Source organism: Laccaria bicolor, genomic scaffold (assembly GCF_000143565.1).
Source record: "Laccaria bicolor S238N-H82 LACBIscaffold_12 genomic scaffold, whole genome shotgun sequence".
Lineage (NCBI taxonomy): Eukaryota > Fungi > Basidiomycota > Agaricomycetes > Agaricales > Hydnangiaceae > Laccaria > Laccaria bicolor.
Window position 1 is genome coordinate 1,012,904 of NW_001889883.1, and position 19,916 is coordinate 1,032,819.

Below are 19,916 nucleotides of genomic sequence, written 5' to 3' on the forward strand. Positions count from 1 at the left end.
TGCTGAGATTGTTGTATTGTTGTACACAGAGGCTTCTATTGAGATGTTACTGTGTGAAGCAAATGAGAATTGTATCGGAATGGTCTGAACACGCGCAAAAGGCGAGACATGCGCAGAGACGTCGAGAAGCTCCGAGAAGGCACACTTCCATGAGAACATTGTGAGTTGAGGTGGTCATCTTGTGAGGTTGAAAAGGGAAAATGTCGTGGTCATCCTGAGGTTGAAAGGGGGGAAGGCGTCGTGAACATCCTCAGGCGTGACGGACGATATTCCTCAATGAACCGATGGTGGGGATGAATGCGGGTACTATGAACACTATAGATAGGTACCATCACCCCCTCCGCGCCCAACAAAGCCAGCTGAACGTTTCTCCTGCGCCTCTACTTTCTCGATCAATCTCCAAGGGACAAGAATTTGCCCCACATATCGACCATCGCCGTTTTGCCCTACCCCCACACGGTATTCCTCTGCGTTGATTAAGATGAGATTCAGAGGTTTATCCGTTCCTACAAACGTCCCCAGGAAGATACGGCCGTCGTTTATCGTTACACGAAGGGGTTGCCGAAGAAGGCCCTCCAAGCGTGCTAATCTATGTGATGATGGTGCAGACATGGGCCTTTATTTGGTTGAAAAGCAACAGACAAACGGTCATCCTCGTTCAAAACAAGTTCAGTTGAAGTTCACACTTGTACGATTACTTACTTGAGATGGCGGGCAGATCCGTAATCTCTTACGACGACATCACCCTGCCCCCAGCAGCGTCATCCATACAACCCCCGGCTTCCAAGAAGAGGAAGTGGAACAATAATCCAACATCGACAGTGCAACACTGGGACGACCCTACCCCAAGTATCCACGGCGGAGGCCCTTCAAACAAGCAAACTAAAGCCAAGGATAAAGAAGTGGTCTTTGATGACGATGAAGCGGAACGGGAGGACGGGGAGAGCCGTGAACTGACACACGAGGAGATTTGGGATGACTCCGCTTTGGTGGACGCTTGGAATGCTGCGATGGAAGAATACGAAGCCTATAATGGACCAGATAAGGGTTGGAAAAAAGAACCAGTGCACAAATCGCCGTTGTAAATTCCCTCCCCTTCACCCGTTGCCATTTCTCTGATTATGTTAAATTCTAGGTGGTACAACGTTCCCCCAAAGAAGAAGCCATCAAAGCCAAGAATGGAACCTGCGACTCCAATGTCGTTGAACGAAGCCTCAGTTTCCGTCGAGGAGACAGACTCCAAACCCATCAATTTTGAAACCTTCGTGCCCACACACGACCCAGCGCTAGAACCCCCAAGCATCAGCTATATACCAACTGAAGGATCTGTCCTTGCTTGTGAGGCAGGTACGATGATCAGTCAAGATGAAGCTTTTTCGCGTGCTCTGAGTGCAATGTATTGGGGCGGATATTGGACTGCCATGTACCATGTTAGTAATGTCTCTTCCCTGTCGTCCTATTTACTAACTTAGCCTGCAGTGCCAGAGGCAACTTTCTGGGAATGTAATTGCCTCGACCGTGACAGCTGGGGGCAACGACCAAGCAAACGTTGACGACGAAGATATGGTTTATGAGGAAGAGGAAGAGGAAGAAGAGTTCGTTTCGACACAAAGGTAATTATATGCATACTCGGAGCAGCTCGGCCCAGGTCCAGCCCCAAAAAATTGAATGTTCCCCACATGCTTTCGTCTCCATGAACGAACATGTACGTATCTCTGGTTTGCAATTCCCATCACGATCAGTTGTCTGACACCGTCGCCCAAAGAATCAAGCTGCAAAGTGGCAAGCGCGCACTCCTTTTCTCTTGAGTTCGAAGGTAAAAGATATCTGACGTGCCGTAAGCTTTCTCCTGCATAACTACTCCACGCCCTCCTTCCTGAGAGAGAACCTTGAGAAACGGCGTAGACATTTAAATTCATGTCTCCTTGGACGAGTATCTACGCCGATGATCGACAAATGCAATACATGAGAGCAATACAAATACATGTAGTAAGTGGGCAGGGCAACCAGACCCTTTCAAGTCGTGTCTTGTCGTCAATTCTATTCCACGCCGATGCAATCAATCACCAATCCCCGCCCTCATCCCAACCGCCTTTATCCCTAACGCCCGAACTGGACAGCTTCGTCTTAGCTCTCGCCTTCCGTCCTCCAAGTGTCTTGTACATCTCCCTCATCTCGTTCTTGCTGGGCTTCGCCGCCATCTGCTGCCCCCACAATTCCTCTTTCATTTCACGAGGTGTTTGGTACCCTGAATTATTCGTGGGTGATGTGTACCCCGAACCACGGGAAAAAGGTGTCGATATCGGGGACTTTTCCCGAGCAGATTTGAGATGGACAATCCGCTTATGCATATCAACATCAGTTGATGTTTTAGCACAAACGTGCGAAACAATAACAGAACTCACCCAGTTTTGTTTGGATTCTCGCTTTGTCCATTTTCCGGGAGGCAAACTATCGTCATGAAAGTTCTCCTTTCTATAGTGTTGAAACCAGACTATTGATCGAATAAACATACGCATGAGGAACAAATTGATAAGTTACGCACCATAATTCAAAGATTGACTTCTTGCCCATTTTTTGGATACGAGAGCGCACTTTGCCAAATCCCGAAGTCCTAACTTTGAAAAGATGCGCTGTGATACTTCAGTCGGAAGCGCTTTAAGTGGATCGCGTCTCCCGTTCGATATATGGAGTGGGCCTGGCAAGGGCCGTGAGGAAGCACCGCGAACAGGCGAGGACGGCCTGGTGCGGTCTGGGGTTCCTGGTAATGAAACCTAGATGGATGTCGTAAATGAGTTGGACACGAATTGAACTCTCTCTGGAGCACATACGACGTTGACTAGATCGTCGTCAGAATCGTCCTTGTCATCATCGGACGTTGGTCGTTGTGAGGGTGATAAGCGCACGTTGCTGAGGCGTTTCTCTAGCGGAAGGGCATCAGCAGTATGAGATCTGAGTACATCTTGTAGCAGACTCATCGTAGCTGGGACGTTGTTCGCTGACAGTGAGAGGACCAATGAGTGAGTAAGTGATGACCAATCAACAAAATAATCAATAAATTAAACCCCCATAAACAGTGTCCATACCCCCTTTGCATACGAAACAATCTCGTCCGCTCCTAGCTTGCTCTCGCCAAAAATTCGGTCAACAAACGTAATTGGCACCTCGCCAACGCTGTACCCGAGTGCTCTGGCCCTAACCATCATCTCCATCTGGAACACGTAGCCTTTGGACACCGTCTCGGTGATGATGTGTCGGAGGACTGGTAGTCGATACAATCTAAGAAAAGAAATTTAGTCAAGAGCGTAGAAGGTATACCACAGAGGCCCTTACCGGAAGCTGCCTGTTAGGTCGCTGATTCCTGGACTAAGTACCGTCGCAGCCAAGAAATTAGCACCCCTCGACACCAACTTTCGTTTCAGATCCCAACCGTGCACCCCGCCAGGTGTTGCGTCAGCTAAATACGGTGTCGACGTTGACCTATACCGAGTACCCGTCACAATGTCTAAATTGTGCGCTTTTTGGAGGCTATATGTGAAGTAGTCAGGCAATGCGGATGAACATCCGGGGCCGCGACAGACTCACCGGATAAATTGGGGTATGAATTTGGGCTGGTAAATAAACTGTACAATGAGCTGTGTATTTTGGCGGAGAGAAATGAGACGAACGTGATGTGAAAAGTCGGCGTCCATGATAATGACAAAGTCTCCAGTGACGAAATTCAATCCATGAATATACGCCGTTCTACAACAAAGTAAGCTTTGTTGGGCAACAGAGAAATTGGGCGATATTTACCCCAATCCCAATTTTCCTGAACGCGGTCTCAGGACCTAAATAAATGTTATGACTACAGTCATGCGTGAAACCTGGGACGACTTGCAATCCTGTCCTCGCCATAGACCTTGGCCAGCTGCTTTGCAATTTCCTGGGTTCCATCAGGGCTAGCGTCATCTACAATGATGATCTCCCAAGCAAGCTTCCTAGACTCCTTTCGTTGAGCGACCCAATTCAGAAGTCGGCACGGCAACTTACTGCTCTTTGAACATGTTTGCAAGCAACCAGACAATGACGGGGAGATTCTTGCGTTCATTATAAGTTGGAAGAATAACCGAGTATTTATGGGTATCAGAGGAGTTGAATTCGCCTAACATTTTGAGGGAGGCGCTGCTGTCGAAAGGGTTCATAACTCGTCATAAATACTGCACACTAAACTGCACTTGGCACATCGTTGTTTGGCAGGTCAAGTCAAACCAAACAGCGCTTCTAGATCTTCACCATGACCTCGACATTGAATATTAATCATTTGCCAAAGCCTATACTGCCAACCCATCCCCTAAGGAAAGATACATACGACGGCCACTCCGACAACTTTACCCCCATCGTAATTGACAACGGTGCCACCACTCTTCGTTGGGGCTGGGGGACCGAAGATGAATCATGGTTACCCTACCAAGGCCCAAACTGTATTGCAAAGCTCAAAGAGCGTCGCACAAACAAACCTCTTCTTCTATTTGGAGAGGCAATTGAGCTTGAAAGTGGTGCTAGAGCGCAAGCTAAAAGTCCTTGGGAGGGGGATGTCCTATTGAACTTTGACGCGATGGTATGTCCCAGGTCCTTTTGGTCTCTTAATAGCCACCCTAACACGCCGTGTCGAGGCATAGGAGAACGTGTTGGATTATGTTTTTATCCAGCTCGGAATCGATCATCCCGACATAGACAACCCTGTCGTGATGACGGAAAGACTTTGCACCCCCCTCCATTCGCGAATGTGTCAGTCCACCATTACTCTGACTTGAACCTCCAAGTGACATTTGATAAACGCAGTGACCTCCGAACTTATTTTTGAACTCTACTCCTGCACTGGTTTGACCTACTGTATCGATGCGATCATGTCTTTCTACGAAAACAGCTGCAAATACCCATTATGGCGTGAATATAACACCGAGTGCTCGTTTAGATCCGACGGTCTTGTCCTCTCATTCAATACCGCTTCAACCTCCGTCATACCAGTATTAAATGGGAAAGGAATTCTCAGCCATGCGAAACGGTACATCCGCCACTCCCCCTTCAACCTCACCAACCTAACCCATTGGAATGTAATTCAGGATACCCTGGGGCAGCTCCCAAGCGTCCGATTACCTCTTGAGGTTAATCCAGCTCAAGTACCCCAACTTCCCAACACGTGTAACAACAGTTCAAACAAATGTAACCCATTCCAGTTCCATTCCCCGTTAAGCTTCACTCATTATGACATAGTGGATGCTTCAGAACCTCTGTGAAATTTCAACTGATTATCCGGCCCTCCTTCGCCAATTGAAAGATCCCCTGAAACTACGTGCCTCTGAGCAAGTGATACAGTTTCCTTTTGCCCTTCCTGTTGTCGAAGAAAAAACAGAAGAAGAATTGGCAAGAATTACGGAGAAGAGGAGGGAACAGGGTCGGAAGTTGCAAGAAATGGCTGCGAAAACCAGGATGGAAAAGGTATGCACCTCACTCCCATTACCGCTCTGCGTCGTTACCCAATAGTTCTCGTAGCTCGTGCAAAAGGAGAACGATTTGCAATACCTGCTTGCTTTGAAGGAGGGGAAAGCACGGGATAGCAAGCGGGATTGGGCGGTATGCGCTCTTTGACTGGGAATGACGACCAATGACAACCACCTCAGAATAAACTGCAAAACGAAGGTTTCGACAGCGATTCAGCCTTGAATGACATGATCAAGAAACTCGAAAACGACGTCAAGAAAGCACGTAAGAAAGAAGCTGGGGATGGTGACGACCAGCCTGTATGTATATCTTCCTCAATGTAATGATGTCTTATATCCTCACGCCGTGTTCAGGTAGAAGAACCCACATTCAATCTAGTCGATGTCCCTGATGCTGACGTACGTTACCTCTCCATTTTACGGGGACTCTGATCTTAAACCCAAATAGCTAGACGAAGAGGGCCTCAAAGAGAAACGCAGGCAAAAGCTCTTAAAAGCCGGCTTTGAGTCACGCGCACGCGCGCGAAAAGAGAAAGAACGCGAGCGAGAAGAAAAGCAACGCGAGGAGAAGCGAGAAGAGGAAGAACGCGAAATGGATTTGAATGGTTGGGCAAGAAAGCTCAGGCAAGAGCAGGAGGTAAGTGCTGATAATTCTGTTTGACGGGTTTCCAACCAATGTACGTGCCAGGTTCTGATGACGAGAATCAAAGATAGATCAAAGAGAAAGCGGCTCTGAGTGATAGGAAGAGCGCTGCTGCACAGGCCCGAATGAAGAGTATCGCTAACTTGGCTTCTGACGACCGCGTTCCAAAGAAGAAACGCAAAGGCGGAGGAGGTGATCCCCGCGTCATTCTGCAACTTTTCTTCTACTAATACTCAGGTGCAGAGGACATGTTCGGTGCAGACGATGCCGATTGGGCCATTTATCGTAAAATCGTACGTTCAACCACCTCAGAATGTCATCTTGCTTGACCTCCGGTAGAACACAGCAGCCCCCTCGTCAGACGAAGAAGACGATCTTGCCCAACTAGCCACTGTGGAACAGAAGCTTCTTGCGTATGATCCAACATTCACACCACAACATACCCACGCATCGATAGCCACCAAACGCTCTGCCCTGCTATCAGCCTTTCGACCGACATATGAGGAAGGTGATGTTGAAGGTGTGTTTTGTCTCCCTGTCGCCTCCCACTCTCTAATTTGACTGCAGGCCATGCCCGTATTCATCTGTCTACGGAAAGGTGGCGAGTGTGTGAGACCTACTTTGCTCCTTCAATGGCAGGTGTCGACTCGGCTGGTTTGGGAGAGGTAATCCAAAACGTTCTAGCCCGCTTTACCGAAGAAGAGAAAGGGCGCCTTGTAAAGGTAACTTTTCTTCCCCCACTGTTATGGTAGACTGACTTCCTTTGTAAAGAATGTATTCCTAACAGGAGCCCCATCCCAGCTCCCTGGCCTCGTCCCGCGATTGCAAGCGACGCTCCGCCCGATACTACCTCCTGAAATGTCATTTGAGATTGTCAAGGCTAGAGATCCTGTGTTGGATGCTTATAACGGGATGGCCAGGTTTAGTCGAACTACGGACTTGAATAAAACCTGGATGTCCAGGGATGAGTATTATGAACATGGTCCAGAACGAATCCGGAGATGGTGGGGAAGCAATTGGGATAACGCATTACCCCCAAAATCAGACCGTTGACAGATGTACTTTTTTCGCGTTGGTTTGATTACTTGTTTCCACTTCCTTACTTCGGTATTATAAGACGGAAAAGTAACAACACAAGTCGGAAAGGAACTATTCATGACGTGAAACGTGTACCCGAGTGAGCCAGCAGCAGAGAAGGAGGAGTATAGTACAGAGGTTTGGGTAATATGTGACAAATGCGGCGAGGTCGAAGTCTTCGCACAACAACAGAGGTCAATCCAACAACTCTTGCTACAATAATGATGACGACATATGTCCATTCATGAGCAGCAGCCCTGTGAGGATTGCGCAGCAGGCTGGTTGACTCTCACTGAGTCCGTTGCCGCGGGTGCAGCGGCGTCGGCTTGCGAGTCGATCAGACGTGTCTTGATATCTCTAAATTCAGAGAAAAGCATATGCAAATCAGGGCGAGGGGCACATTGAGTTCTGAGCGACTGCTTACCTCGCCAGGGTGAAGAAAGCCTCTTCGACCCCCTCATTTACCTTTGCAGAGGTTTCCATGAACCTAATGCCGAGTTCATTTGCAAGCTCACGACCTTGCTCCTCTGTTACAGCCCTCTTATCCGTCCAGTCCGACTTATTGCCAATGAGAATCTTGTTGACCCCTTCCGAGGCATGCTGCTCAATGTTGTTGTGCCACGTTCGGATGTCTGCAGGTATGATCGTTAGGCGTCCTCCGCAGTAGACTGACCCCTAAACTGACTATTGAATGACCGTTCATCTGTGACGTCGTATACCAGCAGAATTCCCATCGCTCCACGGTAATATGCCGTTGTTATGGTTCTAAAGCGCTCCTGACCCGCAGTATCCCACTGTGCATGATAGGTCTGTTCAGGTTGAGTTGGTTAGGAGTAAACATGGTAACGCACGATCTGCAGCTTAATGCGCTTGCCATCGAGCTCAATAGTGCGGATCTTAAAGTCAATGCCGATCGTCGTGATAAATGAGGGAGTCCATGCGTCGTCACAGAAACGAAGCAGGAGACACGACTTGCCAACACCTGTGGCACAAAATGTTCACTTTTGATTCGTAGACAACAGAGCTATACCTCATTCACCAGAGTCACCAATAAGTAGGAGCTGGACGCCACAAACGTCAGATGAGTTTTCAAAGCAGTGGTGGCTCTCACCTTGATGAGGAAGTCGTAGTGCGGCGGGGGCATGATAGAACGGGCTTCAAGAGTGAATGTTAGAATACAAAGTGTGTCTTCGTCAAGTTGGGCGACGTACTCGAGGTCAAGGGTGAATAAGAGAAACTGCGGCAGACCGTAAGTGGGGAACACCGTTTCGACTCCGCACGTGTGGCTGTGTAGATCACAAACAAGCTTCCATGTCGACAACTTTTTCATCCTTCACACCTCTGTAGCGGGTATTACTTACCCCAACGTACGTGTGGTACTCACACACTTTCGGTGAACATGACTTCACTTTTTATGGTAATTCTGCTTTTTTCTTCCAATTTCACTGGATTGAAATTGGTTTTTCCAAGGCCATCTTCGGCTATGCACGTCTGGACGTGTTGTCGCGTTGCGAGATTGTAAGTTGGACGACTTCCCGAAATATATTTACCACTTCTCTGTGATACGAATAAGCTCAACGAATTTGTATGTTTCGATTGGTTCCGCCACGATCGGGCCGCAACCAAGCGCCTAACCTCGGCGACTCCAAGCTAAACGTTCCCTTGCCCCAACCTTGACCGTTCTTTTTGGGGCCTATTTCCTCTCAGACAATTTTATTCGATGCTTCTTTCGTTTGTTCTTCCGTCCAACTCTGGGAAAGACAACCCCCCGTCTCGAAGCAATTCAAAAAGCGAATCCCCAAAAGTCTTCTTTCCTGCGCCACAATAGTAGCGCTTAGGGTCATGCCACCTGCCTCGTTTCTGCGCAGTTTATACGCCTACAATCATCTTTTTCCCATATAACCCCAGCGAGCTATCTAGACTTTCCACCCGTATTCAAAATGAGTACTCCACGCAAGCAGAATTTCAGAACCTATCTTTTTTCCCCAAACAACATCACGTCCGTCGAGGATGTAAAAAATGCGCTTCTTGAATTACAATCCATCTTTACTGAACAGAACTACGAACATGTTCTTGATGAGCTGCTCCAGACGCCGTTCCTCGTCGAACTTGTATTATCAGGTACGTTCTTGGCCTTTCATCCTCCTTCAGTGAGGACTCACCAAAACCAACAGATCTGAGTACCCTTTCGGTCAAAACATGGTTACTCGAGAAATTCCCAACATCGCCCGCATCATATATCTCATCAGTGACTTGCCAGCTTCTGTTGAAGCTTGCTACTTTCTTCGTATTTCCTCCGATTTCATTCTCCCAAGAGGTTCTTGACCTCATGAGGGAATTTCACACGACTGTGACACATGCGCCAGCGGTCTTACATGATCTTTTCGCGATGTCCTTTGCGGATGAGGGACAACATGAAGAAACCAAGGGGTTGTCCAAATTCTCGAAGGGCAAGTCGAAAAGCCAGTGGAAAGGCAAGCAAGAAAAGAAGGCTGCAATAAGACGTATCAGCGTTGACCCTAAGCCCTTTGCCGCCCTTGCATTGATTGTTCCCAGCACCCTCAAGGAAAAAGACGACGCCATGTCCGACTTACTCGTTCGTCTCAAAAGTATTCTTGAAGTAAGCCATTCTGAAACATCTCATCCCGTCCTGGCTAATCACCAATATAGTTTTATCTCGATAATATCTCTTTGCCAGCTATGTCCCAACATCTGAAAGAGGCCCTCGTCCCCAGAGAGCAACCATCATACCTCGCAGACCCAGCTACTCCCTCTGGGGTTTCAAGTTCCGCTAAGATCACCACCACAGACTCGCAATCTTTGAAAACGTTCGCTGTCTCGCCTGTCCGTCAAATGATCTCACTCACCGTCCACCGCAGCGCCCACTACTTTGACAGCGTGAAAGGATTTGGTGAATGGGCTGTTTACATTTCAACAGCAGCTGACGGTCATCTCCGAGAATATCACCGGAAGGACAAGAAAACTTTTGAGACTATTGTCAAGAAAATCAGGTTAGTCCTGCATGGAGAAACTCTCAATCTTAGCTAAATTGACCACATAATCAGAGAATTATCGAACGGCCAATTTTCCCACAACAATCAGAAGAGATTGAGTGGTCCAACTACCCAAGTTCCGATATTCGAGGCGGACGTTGCACCAGATCTCAGACTTGTGGTAAGGAACCTCCGTTGAGGAAGAATATTTCTGCTGAAACCATTCTTCCGCAGTATCAAATTGATTGTGTCTTTGTCCCCAGCAGCAGTGAGGAGGTACGTTGAGATAACGACAATGGGCTAAATACTTATGCTGCCTGTTATTCGCATGTCTTCAGACTGAGCAACAAGGTGCAGCTATGTCAGCAAGTCTCATTCCAATCTCACCATTCCTCTCCCATCCAGTCTTGAAAATTTGGGGAATTTTTACTCATGCCCAATTGAAAAAGCATCCGTGGGACTCCTTGAGTCGTCTGCTCAATAATAAGGGGGAAACATATCAATCTAGGTTTATACTTGCACTTGACCACATTGACCACTGCTCGAGATCCTTTGCAGGCGCAAGTATAGGAGAAGGCCAGATAAAACCGGGGACAAGGTATACTCACCAGCCTCCTGGCCAATATTGGAAGACGCAGAAGCGACACATGATGTCAGCGTGCCAGACCTACCTCCGGATGAGTTAAGCCAGGTGTGGTTTATTGGGCATTGTGACACGCTATAATCTCACGGGCTATCTTAGCTGCACTCTACTTTCGTGTAAGAACACACCTTGCCTCATCTTCCATATTCTCATCAAAATAGTCTTGAGAAATTCATTACGTTCTCCAAGGTAAGTTTAGGGCTTTCGTCACATAAAAGTGGGTTAAAGTATTCACCAACAAACAGGAGCTGCTCTTCAGTAAGCTTGTCAGTTCATGCCAACTTCCATAGCTAATTGTAACAGGCATGCTTGCGGACCTTGATGCGTCTTTTCCATTCGAAGTCTCGTACGTTGTTTAAATATAGCCTGCATGGTTGACCGCTAAACGAGCACGAAAATAGCCCACACGAAAGGGCCATCGTAGAGTATCCCTTTTCTTGCTATGTCCTCGGTCGAAGCGGTACTGGGTTGGTCATCCTGTCATCGTTAATTTCTTCTGTTCAATTGTCGCTTTTAGGAAAACCACAACAATGCTCTTCAGGATGTTACGGGTTGAGAGAACATATCAATTATGCACGGAACGTGCAATCAAACCAAGGCAGGTATTCGTAACTAAGTCTCGTCTTCTAGCGGCAAAAGTAGGAGAGTACTTCGAGAAACTATCGAATTCGCTCGCAACTGGGTCCTGTTCGCCTCAGGAACTAAAACAGCTCGCAAAAGCGAAACAAACACAAGCTCAACTAGATCATCTTGTAGCACTGGATGATATACCCGATTGGCGAAGTGACTTGCCATCCAAGTATAGTGATTTGGAGGATCGCCATTTTCCTCTCTTCATAACCTTTGATCAGGTGTGTGGGACTTTAACTCGCCCCCGTCTGACCCATTATCTGATAGTGTATGATATAGTTATGCTTGATGCTTGAAGCCAGTCAATTTGAGAAAGTCGGCCATGACAATGAACACAGTTGGCATGGTTCTCACCCCATGCGTGTCGGTTTTCAAACACAAAACGGAGGCTCGAGCAGACCATCTGTACGTTCAGGAGAGCAAATAACTTTCAAAAGGTTCAGATCAGAGTATTGGATTCATTTTCCTCAGTCGTCAACAAAGGGACTGGGTATGTTGTTGCCACACTTACTATTGTGTTGACTCACATTGGCTGTGGTTAAGACGCGGCCCTGGTGTTCAACGAGATCATGGGTTTGCAATACTCACGCTTGTCTCTGTCGCAATTGGATGACTTGGGTTTTAGGCATTATCTGTGGCTCCGAACAGACCGCCTCCACGTCTCGTGGATTTATGGATCGTGCATCCTATGAGAAGCTCAGCAGCCGAACTCACCCAACATTCGCGCAGCAACGGACAACCATTTACGACATATTCCTTCACTATCGTCAGAAAAAAATTGACTTGGGTGATTACGACGCGGCCGAAAGGTTTGGAGTCTTTGCTTGTTTTAAATGATCGATACTTTGACAACGTCTTTGCACCTAGGACTCATAAAATCATTGCAGGTTTTGCCCAGCATGGTGTTCCTGGAAGGAAGTTGGACCGTCTGTGCGTCTCGTACCTTTCAGCTCTGGACCATCTGGTGAATGTTTGAATTTAGGTACGTCGACGAAGCCCAGGACAATCTTCTCGTCGATGCTCTGCGTAAGTTCCATCATTTCTCCAAAAGTCCTACCATCCTCAACAATCTACAACAGTGTTAAGATCAATTTGTGGTAATCCCAATGGGTTGTTCTGGGCCGGGGACACAGCGCAAGCGATATCGATTGGAAGCTCTTTTCGATTTGATGATCTCAAAGCATTCTTGTTCAGAGTTGAGGTACGGCATGACTTGCTTCGAGGATGATTTTCCATGTCTTACGACATCTTTTCAAAAAACCCATTCTAGAATCAACGAGAATCGAGGATCTCTTCTTCCCGCACCCGTCATCTGATTCAAGAACCCCCGAAGACTTTCCAATTATCCGTCAACTACAGATCTCATGGAGGCATCGTCAACTGTGCCCACTCGTTAGTTGACTTGATCTCCCGTTTCTGGCCATATTCGATCGACATCCTGGCTCCTGAAAAGGGAATTGTGGATGGTGCTAAGCCCACATTTTTCAGCGGCGGGAATACAAGTACTCCCAATCATGTTTGTTGTGTCCGCTATCATCTCAGCCAATCTTTAACACACTCTTTAGCGACAATTTCGTTTCCAAGAAGCAAAGTACGCTCGTCTTCATACACTTAACGAGACGAAAGGACTTATTTTTGTTTAGTGATACTGTGATCGAATTCGGAGCTCACCAATGTTTGTCTTGCCTTACTTGCAATTTTTTCTTCGTTTTCCAACGTTTCCAGGCATCCTGGTGCGCGACGAGGCTGCGCGAGAGAGACTTCACAGCCAGGTTGGACCAATTGGCATTATTTTGTAAGCAAGTTTGAAATCATGTGGTTTATGATAAATGACGCTTTTCAAGAACTCTTTATGAAAGCAAAGGCTTAGAATTCAATGATGTAGGTTGTTGCATTATGTGCTCGGAGATACTGTATGTTTTGATATTCAAACAACCTTGCGATTTCCAGGTCGTTCTCTATAATTTCTTTCACGACTCAACCCTTGATGTGTCACAATGGAGGGTCATTCTAAATGCTGTCGACCTTGGTGGGTCTGTCCCTGATTTTGATGAGATGAGACATGCTCCCATTTGTTCAGAAGTAAGGGCTTTGCGTGTTCCTGGTTCTTCCATCATTAACGTCTTACAGCTGAAATTCTTGTATGTTGCGATCACGAGGGCTCGCAACAACTTATGGATAGTAGATTCGTCCATGAAAGCCCATCCAATTAACGTGTGTATTCTGCGTTTTTATAGGATGTTGTTAATGTTTTGGACAGATGTTTTGGACAAGCCGCAATCTAATTATCAATTCTGCTTCTGAGTTCCACTTTACCGATCTCGCAGTGGAGTCTAGTCCTGAGGAGTGGGGGGCAAGAGCGAAGGACTTCTTCGATCGGGAACAGTTCGCACAAGCACGGCGTGCCTACGAGAAAGCGTTGCTTCCCCGTGCTGCTGCTGTGGCAAATGCGTATCATCTGCGCGAAATTGCGCGAAACTGTTCAACTGGAACCTCCCGAGGTCTTCTTGAACGCCGCATGAATGCTTTTACAGATGCCGCAGAGGCGTTTCTTTGTTGTGCTGGACAAGCGGTTCAGACGCCCGAAGACTACTATCGTGCCGCTGCTGGTTGTTTCGAGAAGGCGGGTGATGGTCCCGCTGGCGCTTCGGTTCACCTTGCAAACGCTGCTCGAACGTATCTTCTCGCCAAATGCTTCACAAATGCAGCTCAGCTGTTCAAAAAAGCAGCAATGTTCGATGAAGCAATTGATGTTATTACTAAGTATGCAGGAAAGGTCGAAGAAAGAGTTGCCGCCCAGATCAAAGACGTCGCACGTTTGAGATATTTTACTACAAAAGAGTTCGAGTACGTCGTCTGATTTTATACTTTACTTTATATTTTTTCATACCTAACACAACTACACGCCAGGAAAGCACACAAATTATTTGACACGGTCGAGGAAGAGCTTGAATATCTTGACGACCGAAACTTGGATGGAGCACAAATAGAACTTTTGGTGTCCCATGGACGAGTGGCTGACGCAGCCGAGCTCCACTTGTCAGAGGGTCGCACAATCGAAGCTCTGGAGTTATTTCTTAAGGATAAAGGTGACCCAAACCAATCCATGCAACGGGCTATCCATTGTATCCTACAGGGTTTGTGGCGGGAATTTTCATTGGGGATTCGAAAATCTCCTAATGACATGGTCGTCAAGTTTCTTTCCTATGCTGGTTCGATAGATCAATCTCTTCTCCGCCAAAATGAGCTTGACGAGGTACATTGAAATATGCTCAATATCGATCTATTCATTCAATACTCAATCTGCCACTATAGATCGAACTGTTCAAAACGATCTCCTCTGGGACATTAAAGAATCTAGTCTCCCTTGCCGACAGGTTCTTCGAGGGACAAAACCTGTCTGCCGCTCTCTTATCGCTTGACCATCACTTTTCGGTACCTCACGCGCTACAAAACATGGACCTTGATTCGTTAACAGGTACCCTGCAACCATTTTCCGTCTACGCCCAACAACTTCATGACACAGCATTTCATGCGGACCCACGCACTAATGCTCATGTTTGGAAGGTGCTTGGACTCCGGCCTCATGGACAGATTGCCTTCGTGGTCCCACATGGGACTTTTTTGCATGAAAATGTTACTCCTGCTGCTGGGTCTACCGTGGAAGGTTCAAAAGATCTCATTGTCTCAATTGAAAAACTACCTCGAATCGTTCGCGGTGCACTTTCCGAGCGCCTGCTGGAACGAGTTAAATCTCAAAATGACATGTGCCGCGGAGCAAGATCTCTTTTCCCCTGCCCACGACATGTGGTTCTAGGGGGCTGTTTCAAATACAACTGCACACAAGACCACATCGAGCCGAACCCAGTTTGGTACAACACCTGGATTCAGGCGCATATCTATCAAATCCTGATTTATCAGACAATAAATCGTGACGATCTCAACTACCCCTCCGACTTGCGCAACTCACAACGAGCGTATGGTTATTTACATTTTGTTTTGGATCGACGATTCCTGACAGCTCTTTCTGAAGATTTTGGATCAGAAAACTGTACGATGCCCTCAACCCCCCAACTTACAAACTTGGAACAACGAGCAGCTTGAAGCAAGGGTTTTCCGACGGCTTTCGAGCAGGCTTTCAGATCATCATCGACTGGATTCGTGAAGTTACATATAATCTTGAATTTTCACCGAATACGGAGACCCAATTCCTGACTCAAGTCATGCAAACTGCAGACTTAAGTTTCACCCTCAACAGGAGAGAGGCGCAACTCTATCTGTATCGTTCGAAGTTTACTACTGCGACAACTCCGCCGCAGTACCTTCGAAAACCTGACCATAATTCATTATTGGAGCTTCTCTCCTCCTATCAAAACCATAAAACTTGGAGTGTTCTTGTGGGCACTTTGTTCATTCGGTCAGTACTTTACAACCTGCCTATTGTAATCAGATGTTTTATGCACATCCAGGCAAGTTATGCAAAACCAACTGCCAGTAGAGATCGGTGTCCTTTGCACCTACATCGAGCATCTCTGTGCCTTAACAGTTGTATTCAATCGTGCCCAACGAACAGGGGATTTGCACAACGTCACTCTTCCTCGCAGCTGGCTCTCCAAGGTTCTAGCCAACTTTAGCCCAGATGAAGCCGCTGATAAGACGATCAAATTTTGGCTATTTCCTCCTATTCTGGGAGATCTCATTAAAGAGATTTATACCGGCGTTGGCGCTGGTATGCTGAAGTTCAATGTCTTAACTGTAACTGATTTTTTTCGGGCAGAACACTTGTTATTTGGGCCTGAATTACGACAATTGAAAGCAGAGGGAATTCCCGTTCGCAACATATTCATTGCCCGACTGTGCGTTCTTCTTAAACCGCCTTAGACCTCCACCTAACCAAATTTTAGTTATCGTGTCTTGGCGCTTCGTGAGTTCAGATTCCAAAATTCACTTTACTCGTTAGAGCTCAACCGCCTTGTCCCAGTGGGCTACAATATCGGGGATACTAACTTCAGAATTCAGATTTTGAGTGTTGTGAACGCAATACAAGGATTCGGCCAGCCCCCATTCTCCCCCCTCTACAAAAGGTGACTGATGCTAGTGTTTTTTTCATCACCCCCTTGATTTCTAATCCGCATTAGATATGTCAACGCGCGTGGCTGGGGGGGGATATCGGCTGCTGTGAGAGAGTCAATGCAAGGGTCAGCGTTAGATGAAATGGTCAATCTTCAGCACACAACTCGAATCGCTCTTCCCATACAGGAGCATCGAGGTTTGCGGAGGATTGTATACTCGGTTGTGGAAGATATCCCGGACCTTTTACAAACTGGATTCAAGCTCTCTTCTTCCACATCTGATGGTCCAGAACATACATTAGACGTCGTCTCACAGCCGTTAAACGAAGGAAGCGAAGATGATATGGCTGATCCTATTGACGACGACGTTTATGAAAACCCTACAGAGTATGCCGCGGACCACAACGTTGTCATTGAGGATATTTCGCAAGAAGTAGCATCGACTCCCTCAGTAGAAGAGCTTCATGCTGCATGCATCCTCCAACGAGCATTCCGCCGCTGCCTTACTAGGCAAAAGGAGAGAAAAACGCACCGGCTGTCTGGTCGTTCCCTTCATTTCTTTGCCATGTGTCTGGACGTGGTTAAAAAGGACAAGTGGGAGAGGTCTCGATATAAGTTCTACTTTTTAGGTCCGCTCCCGCATGTTCTAGCATGTCTTCATGCTGCCCAAGCAGCTGTTCTCGCTAAAAAGGAGGAAACGAAGAAATTGCTCCGAGGCGGCGACGTCAAAAACGAAGCGTGGGATGACCTTAACTCCCAGCTAACAACGATCGTGTGAGCCAGCTTGCCTTCATGATTAATAAAATCACTTGACATTGCTTTAGCAATGCACAAAAAGAACTGAAACGAATGCTGAAGACACTCGAACCCACTGCAGAGGTTCATCGCTGCCACGACCTGACAAGTTTCAAAGTCCACATCAGCCAAGCGGTGAACCTCCTTCAAACATCCCCGTTCAAAGGGTCCGAAGATCCTCAACTGTATCTTGACATGGCCTACAACAGCGTGAGGGAGCCAGTACGGAAGAGTGTGAAGAAAGAGAAGAAGCCCCAGTTGAATTTGGATGACGAGAATCTAATGTACCTTGACTATGCGTAAGATCGATATCATTCATCACTACTGTCTTGACCATAGCCTATCAATCTTGTATTTTTGAACGTTCACATGTACATCTCAAGTATCTTCCCAAAAACTCGCACTGACAGCCCATTAATACGTACGCGTGTGTCACTACAACTGATCGTGTCGACGCGTAGGCTTGCTCACGGCTACTAATGGTCTTCGCGGAAGAACAGGTTTCAACCAGACTTCGAAAAGGTGCAGATTTATTCCGGTCACTTAGAGACATTGGACCGAAGTTCCTGAGTCCTAATCTGTCCTAATAATTCTATGTCACCTAGTAAATCTTTCACCAACAACGTCCGAGAACTGGTGAGACTCACAGCTGCTTCTTTTGCATAACGGTCAGCACGATTCAGATCACGATGAATCGCATAGAACATGACAACAAATTCTTCAAATTGCCAAGCTTCAATCGCGGTCATGAGCCTATCCCAGAGATCCATGTTCTCCCTTTTCCACTCGCCAGTCAACTCATTTCGCCAAAAGGGCATGCACTCCGTGGTACCCCTACTTCGTCAGTGGCTATAACAATCCCTCGAGATTTTCAGCCTTCCAGTCCGTCTCAACTAGCGCAGCCACCGCAGCGCGTAACTCTGCGCGATTTGATGTAAGGTTGTGCGAAGGAGAAGTCTCTAACCGTAGCGATATTGATATTCGTCCCGCCCAAATCCAAATACAGGACCGGTGACGACAGCGTATCCGCCATTGTTGCTAGCTGCTCCGTCTGTAAAAACGAGGACGAGGTGTTCAGAATGTTCCTCATGCTCGCAAATGTTTTCGATTTCTGAGCGTGGCGTCGAGGATGCAATTTTTTTGACTTGGAACAGAGAAAGAGGATCCTCGTGACCTGAGCGCGGAAAAAATTTGCACGACATGACAATTGATGCTTACAGTCGAGGAAACAAAGTCTGTGCAGAGACTATCTCGACTTGACTCCCTTTCCTCGACCCCCCGGTTAAGTCTGGGCCAATGAAAACACTGGCAGTGGTTGTAACGAGAATGTATTGCATGCATGATGCGTGGTGTTTTTTCTAGTCCTGTCCATCTTAGCTAGCGAGGTCAGGAGTGGGCTTGGTGCACATTTCGGCCGTCGAAAGTCAAAATTTATCTTCAGCGCTGTGGCAAAGCTGCTGGATTTGAAAGTGTCAAGGTGTCCTCACGACAAGACCGGTGAAAGCGTTGCATAGCGTTGTGGATGAGGATGAGTTTGTTGAAGATGCAACTTTGAGGGACAAGTAGTTCATATGAACGATTGAAGTTTTCAGGTAGTGGTCGACACTGGGGAGCACAATGTCGACCCCGTAGCAGCATTTGTCATTCAACTAAAAGGCGTCTCCAAGCACCTCTCACTTGGGGTGAATCTCGCTGGCAGTATTCGCGAGAGATTCTTCTAGTAATCCTACAGAAGTGAAGTGTAACCGTTTCTGAACATACCAAGGGTAAAAAAGCTCACTGCTGCTGCTTTGGCGTAGCGATCCGCCTGATTCCATTTCCTGTCAATCAGGTAGAACTCAACACGAATTCCCTCCCTTTCCTTGTCTTCTATCACCTTCATCAAACGGTCCCACAAATCCATATTTGCCCTCTGTACGACCCACCGACTGCTCCGACTTCGCCATACCCTTATATACACTGTGGCGCCTTCCGCCACATACTCCGAGTCGGTTGCGATGACGATCGTCTCTATACCCTCCTTTTTCCAATCAAGTTTGATTGCACCTTCAACGGCGCGTAATTCTGCGCGATTGTTAGTCAATTGATGAAAAGCATCAGGCTCCAGTCGGAACGAGCAACAAGAGATGGGCGAAGGGCCAGCCGCAACGCCGCAGCCCGCGCGTACATCAGGTCGTCCATTATTAGGCGCTGCGCCGTCGGCGAAGATGAGGATCCTCCGGTTATCGTTTGTACTCTCCCAGCGCGGTGGCTTGCGGGAGTAGTTGGGGGCAAACGCATAGTCCAAGGGGTTGCTCCTATCTGTTCCAGCCAACAAGGTTGGGGCCATTTCGCAAATTGTTTGAGGCACGGTGAAGCTCACCACCCAGGCATTAAATAGTCAAATTGACGGCCATGACGGTTCACTCTTGAACCCAAAATTTTGAATCGGAGGCATCGTCGGCGGTGGGTCAAAGGTTTTAGGGAAAAACAAATCCCGCACTGAATCATGATGCATGAACGATGGGGGTTGTTTGAACCACTGGGAAGAAAGTGTAAGCCATTTCAACCTCGATGAGGAAGTCGTAGTGCGGCGGGGCA

At 47.3% G+C, this 19,916-nt stretch overlaps 8 protein-coding genes across 8 annotated transcripts; 3 read left to right on the top strand and 5 right to left on the bottom strand.

Moving 5' to 3' along the window:
* Nucleotides 1-315: 315 nt before the first annotated feature.
* Nucleotides 316-612, bottom strand: LACBIDRAFT_297858 (uncharacterized protein; the record flags this gene model as incomplete). The annotated part of the gene is made up of 1 exon (XM_001881344.1): nt 316-612. The coding sequence occupies one exon, from the start codon at nt 610-612 to the stop codon at nt 316-318; it is 297 nt and encodes a 98-aa protein (XP_001881379.1).
* Nucleotides 613-707: 95 nt separating this feature from the next.
* On the top strand, nt 708-1,808 carry LACBIDRAFT_327429 (uncharacterized protein; the record flags this gene model as incomplete). The annotated part of the gene is made up of 5 exons (XM_001881161.1): nt 708-1,047; nt 1,348-1,430; nt 1,480-1,613; nt 1,639-1,705; nt 1,743-1,808. The coding sequence occupies 5 exons, from the start codon at nt 708-710 to the stop codon at nt 1,806-1,808; spliced, it is 690 nt and encodes a 229-aa protein (XP_001881196.1).
* Nucleotides 1,809-1,904: 96 nt separating this feature from the next.
* LACBIDRAFT_294430 (uncharacterized protein) lies at nt 1,905-2,996 on the bottom strand. The gene is made up of 4 exons (XM_001881345.1): nt 2,832-2,996; nt 2,546-2,774; nt 2,406-2,494; nt 1,905-2,342 (listed from the first exon to the last, which is right to left on the bottom strand). Exons 1-4 carry the CDS (start codon nt 2,976-2,978, stop codon nt 2,064-2,066), a joined length of 744 nt encoding a protein of 247 aa, XP_001881380.1. The 5' UTR covers nt 2,979-2,996; the 3' UTR covers nt 1,905-2,063.
* Nucleotides 2,997-3,059: 63 nt separating this feature from the next.
* Nucleotides 3,060-4,184, bottom strand: DPM1 (glycosyltransferase family 2 protein; the record flags this gene model as incomplete). Its single annotated transcript, XM_001881346.1, has 7 exons — nt 3,060-3,279; nt 3,334-3,528; nt 3,586-3,611; nt 3,669-3,744; nt 3,796-3,830; nt 3,881-3,980; nt 4,033-4,184. The coding sequence occupies 7 exons, from the start codon at nt 4,182-4,184 to the stop codon at nt 3,060-3,062; spliced, it is 804 nt and encodes a 267-aa protein (XP_001881381.1).
* A 92-nt stretch (nt 4,185-4,276) lies between these two features.
* Nucleotides 4,277-7,179, top strand: ARP16204 (actin-related protein Arp5p; the record flags this gene model as incomplete). The annotated part of the gene is made up of 14 exons (XM_001881162.1): nt 4,277-4,600; nt 4,662-4,770; nt 4,825-5,047; nt 5,106-5,205; nt 5,257-5,481; nt 5,536-5,616; nt 5,664-5,783; nt 5,838-5,882; nt 5,932-6,138; nt 6,198-6,329; nt 6,372-6,441; nt 6,488-6,655; nt 6,694-6,848; nt 6,898-7,179. The coding sequence occupies 14 exons, from the start codon at nt 4,277-4,279 to the stop codon at nt 7,177-7,179; spliced, it is 2,241 nt and encodes a 746-aa protein (XP_001881197.1).
* Nucleotides 7,180-7,211: 32 nt separating this feature from the next.
* Nucleotides 7,212-8,479, bottom strand: LACBIDRAFT_387559 (GTP-binding protein, SEC4). Its single transcript, XM_001881347.1, has 7 exons — nt 8,415-8,479; nt 8,315-8,358; nt 8,243-8,264; nt 8,055-8,185; nt 7,889-7,997; nt 7,628-7,835; nt 7,212-7,560 (listed from the first exon to the last, which is right to left on the bottom strand). Exons 2-7 carry the CDS (start codon nt 8,345-8,347, stop codon nt 7,446-7,448), a joined length of 618 nt encoding a protein of 205 aa, XP_001881382.1. The 5' UTR covers nt 8,348-8,358; nt 8,415-8,479; the 3' UTR covers nt 7,212-7,445.
* Nucleotides 8,480-9,143: 664 nt separating this feature from the next.
* On the top strand, nt 9,144-17,639 carry LACBIDRAFT_327435 (uncharacterized protein; the record flags this gene model as incomplete). The annotated part of the gene is made up of 34 exons (XM_001881163.1): nt 9,144-9,324; nt 9,378-9,823; nt 9,874-10,214; nt 10,269-10,377; nt 10,431-10,472; nt 10,535-10,557; nt 10,755-10,887; nt 10,939-10,955; nt 11,001-11,028; nt 11,130-11,185; nt 11,357-11,690; nt 11,749-11,874; nt 11,941-11,959; nt 12,095-12,278; nt 12,337-12,399; nt 12,452-12,495; nt 12,549-12,670; nt 12,740-12,985; nt 13,035-13,060; nt 13,113-13,144; nt 13,195-13,264; nt 13,355-13,382; nt 13,420-13,498; nt 13,550-13,683; nt 13,730-14,316; nt 14,380-14,725; nt 14,785-15,446; nt 15,515-15,886; nt 15,939-16,198; nt 16,247-16,325; nt 16,374-16,393; nt 16,430-16,553; nt 16,608-17,315; nt 17,366-17,639. 34 exons carry the CDS (start codon nt 9,144-9,146, stop codon nt 17,637-17,639), a joined length of 6,315 nt encoding a protein of 2,104 aa, XP_001881198.1.
* A 1,414-nt stretch (nt 17,640-19,053) lies between these two features.
* On the bottom strand, nt 19,054-19,665 carry LACBIDRAFT_297866 (uncharacterized protein; the record flags this gene model as incomplete). Its single annotated transcript, XM_001881348.1, has 2 exons — nt 19,054-19,062; nt 19,117-19,665. The coding sequence occupies 2 exons, from the start codon at nt 19,663-19,665 to the stop codon at nt 19,054-19,056; spliced, it is 558 nt and encodes a 185-aa protein (XP_001881383.1).
* Between the last annotated feature and the right edge of the window lie 251 nt (nt 19,666-19,916).

Coding starts and splice junctions, on each gene's coding strand:
- LACBIDRAFT_294430 (XM_001881345.1), bottom strand. CDS start 2,978: ATGAGTCTGCTACAAGATGTACTCAGATCTCATACTGCTGATGCCCTT. Junction 2,775..2,831: donor ACGACGATCTAGTCAACGTC/GTATGTGCTCCA, acceptor ACATCCATCTAG/GTTTCATTACCAGGAACCCC. Junction 2,343..2,405: donor GAGAATCCAAACAAAACTGG/GTGAGTTCTGTT, acceptor GATATGCATAAG/CGGATTGTCCATCTCAAATC.
- LACBIDRAFT_387559 (XM_001881347.1), bottom strand. CDS start 8,347: ATGCCCCCGCCGCACTACGACTTCCTCATCAAG. Junction 8,265..8,314: donor ACTACGACTTCCTCATCAAG/GTGAGAGCCACC, acceptor TGTGGCGTCCAG/CTCCTACTTATTGGTGACTC. Junction 7,998..8,054: donor AGCGCATTAAGCTGCAGATC/GTGCGTTACCAT, acceptor TATCATGCACAG/TGGGATACTGCGGGTCAGGA.